At 41.9% G+C, this 6,000-nt stretch overlaps 1 protein-coding gene across 1 annotated transcript in view; it reads right to left on the bottom strand.

Annotated features, from left to right (window-relative positions):
- Positions 1-1,154: 1,154 nt before the first annotated feature.
- The window catches only part of LOC147903580 (scramblase-like protein), a 41,435-nt gene continuing 36,589 nt past the window's right edge, over positions 1,155-6,000 (bottom strand). Inside the window, exons 13-14 of the mRNA XM_087372556.1 lie at positions 1,820-1,945; positions 1,155-1,573 (exon numbers count right to left, since the gene is read on the bottom strand). Of these exons, the coding sequence (XP_087228682.1) occupies positions 1,906-1,945 (40 nt within the window). The 3' untranslated portion in view covers positions 1,155-1,573; positions 1,820-1,905. The remainder of the gene's footprint in view (positions 1,574-1,819; positions 1,946-6,000) is intronic.

Here is a 6,000-nt window from a genome sequence, read left to right as displayed (position 1 = left end):
TAGTAGCATCACCAGAATTAAAGAAGTCAACTCAAAAAACTTATGGTATCTTATTTTGCACGGCTTTCCTCCAATCCGAGGAGCCTCTCTCGATGGTCTTGCTCATAGAGGTGCAACTCTTCTAGCTTTGTCCTCCAAGATACAAGAAACAATGATGAAAAGCCATCTTGAAAGAACACAAAGAAGTAAAATTGCCGAAGAAAAGGAGAATTACAGAGATCGAGGATTCTTTGTGGCAACCCAACTCAAGGTATCCGAAAGTTCCTACTGAGCAATGTTAATGAGCCAGATTTGTATCAACAAGCTTAATTGAGAAAATTGCAATTAGGCATCCTCTAGGATAGGCAAAAGGTTTTACAAGCTGAAGGAGCTGAAGTTGATAAGGTGTCTTAAAGAGTTGACTCTACGATGGTGCAGAAAGTTGTGCTATATCGAGTTGAGGCAGTTGTGCGTAGTTTGACCCCGATTGTTCAAATATTTATCAATGGACTCCATGTAATTGTTCCTCACATAAATTCAAATTCAAAATGCTTATTTCAAATCACCCTATCTCCAATATCCATAGGCTCCCAATTCTAATGATCATAAGGGCTATCTAAATAAAACAATTTAGAAATCCAAGGCTTCTTTGAGTATGCCAAGACCCAAATATTCCATATATTTTATCAATGCTCATAGATCATAAGCATATATATTTTATGGTATATATATTTTATCAATGCTCATAGATCATAAGCACGGGGAGCAGATCCCAAATATTCCATATCATCCGTTACTGCTCTATTCATGCCTCAAAAGTAACTAATGGCGTATCGCCATATTGGTCCAATACCCCCACAATTTAAGTGAGCCTAGTGATCCATGTATAGCTCCATGACTCTGAGTAATCAATCATGGGATAAACCCTTATAGGGGGGAATAAAGAGAATGAAGTATATCACATTAAATTTTCCTCGATCATGCCAAGGCACCCAAACAAGTGCGTGCGTGCGTGCATGCGTGTGTGTGTGTGTGTGTGTGTGTGTGTGTGCGCGTGTGTGTAATGGATGGTTGCTTCTCAAAGGGCACATGTTCTGAAACAATATAGGTATTAGGAACCAATCGTTGCAAATAGCACATGAGATGGCACATTAGCCTCAAAATCACAGCAATACTTTGAATTAACAACAGGAAAAAAGGAGCCCTCTTGAAGAATCCCTCTAAAACCTACAGCCCACTTCCTTTCATTATAAAGGCAATGAAGAATCAAAATCAGAAGGGGAAGACCCAACTCAAATGCAGGACTGAATTGTCAATTACAAAACATCATTTTTTCTAGATCAAGGTCCAAAGGTATTATAAATGCTTATCCAGCTCATGGTTGAAATTATCTTCAGCCCCAAAACCAAATGGCAAAGGACTTTCACAAACTGCTAGCCTCAGCTTGAAGCCACTTATATCAATTATTGCTGTAGTTCAGGAGTCCAGGACTGGTTATAAGCTTTATCAAGTTCACATGATATACACTGCTCTTCTCATTTATCCTACGGATTGTGATAAAACTCTTGAAATTTTATTTCCGAATTGAACGACCCTGTGCACAAAAGGATAGAAAACATTTAGGATGAGTTTTGAAACAAATCCCCTACAGCAAGCTTACAGTTCTCAATTAGATAAGCAGCTGACAAACAGGTACGCATTAACTAGAAGCAAAATTACTCCACAACTAACCCAGAAGCTTGCACCGCAGTAATACATCAAGAACACAGAACGACTAGTTATGAGACAATCATATAATAATGGAGCCTTTGAGATTCTGGCTGTCCAAAGGTAGACTTACTCCAAATGAACGAGGCAGTATCAGCACAAAATGCTTGAGGCTAACCATATGGATATATATTATATCAACACAGCAAGTTCCTTGTCCTACTCTTCGCCACCTCCCATAAAGGGAAATGGCATAAACCTGTAAGGCCATTTAAAAAGTCAGATCAACCAGCCTTTTTTAATGGGGCAAAAAGTAATTATTTCATTAAATGAAAGGTGAGCCACCCCCTTCATACTTTGACTGAGTCAATACATCTTAGTTTCAAGCATACAAAGTGGGTTCATGAGGTAATTTCACCAAAAAAATTATAGGAAACAGCATTTTAATCACCAATCAAAACCTTGCATTGCAATATTCCTGTACAATTTTTTTGAGGCATCTTTAATACACAAGCAGACACTATTTGCAGGAATATATCATCGACCCTTTTGTAGATGGATCTACACAAAATATTTCCACCCACCCCCTCTCCACCTAGGGCCTACATGCGGCAGAGAAGGGCGGGTTCTCTCTCTCTCTCTCTCTCTCTCTCATGTATGCATGTGCGTGTGGGTGCAAGTGGGCAAGTGCACATGCATAGGTGCACACACATACGCATACATACATTGCTCCCAAAAAATAGGACACCAAATGTATCGATACAAGGGGTTCCTTGCCCTAATCTTTGCCACCTCTCAGAAAGAAAAATGGCATAAACCTCTCAAGGCCTTTATAAGTCAAATCAACCATTGTTGTTAAATGCAACAAAAGAAATCATTGCTTACAAAAGATACCCATCTCAAAGGAGGGGTTATCTGCCCAACTTTCCGAAATGTGAAAATGTGGTCAGATTAAAGAGCCAATCTTTCAAAATGCCACAAGCCAACCACTAAGCAAACCGAGCCACACAAGTGGCATTCCAGCTTCAAAAAGACAGCTCATACAAGAACTCGTACAAGTGTCCAGGTGGTAAAGTTTCTACCTGGGTTACAAATGAACGTCCGACTACAACAAACATCCACCTGTATGTTCACAAATTTTCGCCCCTAAGATGACAACCCAGCATTCAATTTATATAGGGTTTTTAAGTCTTGAGCAAAGGCTTTGGGCCAAAGAAAGTATTCTGACTTTTCATCAATAATCCATGGATTCTCCATCAGATCATGACCCTGACCACAACCACCGCCACTGTCCACATTGCAAAAGGCTTGTTGCAACAGAATGATCCAGATCAGGGTAGGGATAATGGTTCAGGACCAGGATGGCAATGATATAGGCTTTGGGCAGGGATCTGGATATGAGGCCAAGGTATGGGACCAGGACAGCAATCCGAGATGACACTCTGGTTTCGAGATCATAGTGTCCCATCTCTGGACAAAGACAAGAGCGGGACTTCAAGGCCTAGGCAATGGAACAATAATCTAGAACCAGATTTGGTAGGGGCCAATTGGGACAACAGCCTGAGACAATAGTGCGGAACAGTAGTGATCCGAATTCACGGCAGAGAACCCGGTCCAGCCAAGATAGCAATCTGAGACAGAAGGCCGGGACAATCAGGAATAGTGATCCGAGCATGTGATACGGATGGCTTTCTGGGTTTAGGTTAGCATGGGCAACGGAATGATAATCTGAAACCAGGTTTTGGAAGGGACAATGACCCGAGACCAAGATAACAGTATGGAACAGCAGCAATCTGACTTGCCTGTGCTGTCTATTGACAGCTCTTTCTTCAATGACTGCATCATGAGTAGTGGGATCATTTTGTGCCGGAAGAGAAACCTGCAAATCAGCATGAGTGTAACGCTGATTATTGCTTAGTGGAGTGCCTGCAGGAGGCTCATGTTGCTGCTCAAAATCCTCTTCTGATGATGGCAGAGGTAACCAAGATTCAAAGGCATCAAACATGTCAACATCTGGTTTTGCTTTGCAGTCCACAAGAGGAGAAGCTGAATGTTCAGCAAAGATCACATCTCTACTGACAATAATCTTCCCAGTATTTGGTTGATATAACCTATACCCTCTGCTCTCCTGGCTGTAACCAATGAATATGCATTTGATTGCCTTGTCATCAAGCTTATGTCTCAGCTGAGATGGTACATGAACATATGCAAGAGAACCAAAAACTTTCATGTGTGAAAGTGAAGGCTTCCTGCCTTTCCATGCTTCATAAGGTGTAATAGTCTTCAATGCCTGTGTAGGCGATCTATTCAGCACATAGTTGGCACACATTACTGCATCAAGCCAAAATTTATTGGGCAAAGACTTGGCCTTAAGCATGCATCTGGCCATCTCCATTGTGGACCTGTTTTTCCTTTCAGTAACAGGATTCTGCTGAGTGTAAGGAGTAGTGCATGAGTGAATAACGCCCCGTGAGGATAGAAATGCATCAAACTCCTTTGACATATACTCACCCCCCCTATCTGTGTTGAGGGTGACAAGCTTGTTTCCTGATTCGTTCTCATCCATATTCAGCCATCTCTGAAAGCATAAGAAAACTTCAGATTTGGCCTTTAAAGGATATACCCAGCAATACCTTGTGAAATCATCAATGAGGTATTGAAAGCCCCAAATTTTGCCAAAGTCCTGCAAGAGACTTCACACGTGCAACACCTGTATGGCAGTCTCGAGAGAAGTACCAGCTGTACGGACAGCTCAAGTACAGTGTACGTCTGTACGGTCAACTCAAGTACGTCTGTACGGTGAGCTCAAGTACGACTGTACGGTTGTACGGCGTACTGGAATCTGAAGTACTGCAGATGTACGGAGGCTCCCACATGCAGGTACGGCGACGCAGATGTACGGCGACACGCAGGTACGACGATGCAATACGACAACGCGTAGGTACGACGATGCAGTACGGCAATGTACGTGTTCACGTACGGGCTGTACGGCGCGAGTACTGTATGCAATACGGAATAGGTGAAGCTGGACGCTTGGATCTACAGCACAAAAAATGGTGACTGATAGACCTCGAAAAAACTGCAACAGCTGAAGATGTGTCGACCAGCAGGACAGCAGACTCCCAAAGAGCAATGTGCTGGTAAACTGAAAGAAAAGAGTAGAGTGAACACAAATTCAGAATACTTGCATATAGAATGAAGAAGAGTGAGGTCCTTATGTAGGCACCTCTTACATGCTCACTGACATCACTGATGACTTCAGAGCTCCACAATCATCTCCTCAATCCACTCCTAGATTCTCTCAATCATCCTATGTGGCTTACCACCACCTAACTGTGCTTATGGGCACCTAACTGTGCCTCTAGCACTCACACATAGAAACCAAGGTGTGCCTGAGGCATACACCTTGATATATCCCAACAAACCCCCCCTCAAGGGAATGCCTCAGGCTATGTCAAGGATACAGCTAGCACAAGGTGTCTCATGCCATCTCATGGTGGTCATGGATCTATCAATGGCTAGGATCTCAAGCTAGCAAGGGTTCCCATGGCTGTAAGGTAAACAAAAGAAATACAAAAAGACCTTCCAATGGTTATCTCCCCTGCATGTACATGCTCACAATGTCTGCAGGAGGTACCATGGAGCAAAACACATACACATGGCCTACATCATAAGGTGACCAGAGGTGTTTACAAAACACACATAATAGTTTATTTCATTCATTTTGGAGGACTATCCAGGCTGAGTACCTTGACTCAACATAAAAAGAGAGATCTGGAGCATACATAGAGATGATTTAAAAAGCATAATCTTCAAAGGATGCCTCATCTTGTGGAGGCACATCAACTGAAAGTAGATTGGCATTTTCTGTCTTTGAAGTTGCTTCCTTTTTGGCAACCATTATCTTGGCAATCTTCAACAAGGAAGCCATGTTGGCATTTTCTTCCTTTGTAGTATAACAAGACATTGCTTTATGTTTTGGCTTTTCACATATTTTGCATAAGCAAGCCATGAGAGGGTCTAACCCGGGTATTGGGCAGTGTCTTCTCTCTTACAAGGCTAGAATAACAACTGAAAAGCTTCAGAATATAAGCATTTAATGTAGCAAAGTCTAGTGACCAAATTTCAATCAATGATGCTTTTTCTTACATGCTTCACAGAGGTAGCTAAATGAAATCTTTCCCATCAAAACCAGGTATAGCAACTCAAAGCAAAGCTGAAGCCACAGTTGTACTGATATTATTGAAAACTTTAAAAACTCAGAAATGCTAGAGTAGCATCTTATGTAGCATCACTTTCAAAAACTTGTCAAAA

Source organism: Dipteris shenzhenensis, chromosome 3 (genome assembly GCF_047967505.1).
Source record: "Dipteris shenzhenensis isolate YYH24624 ecotype China chromosome 3, Dip_SZ_1.0, whole genome shotgun sequence".
In the NCBI taxonomy this organism is placed as follows: Eukaryota; Viridiplantae; Streptophyta; class Polypodiopsida; order Gleicheniales; family Dipteridaceae; genus Dipteris; species Dipteris shenzhenensis.
The sequence above is the reverse complement of the archived record's forward strand: the minus strand, read 5'-3'. Positions and strand labels throughout refer to the sequence as shown.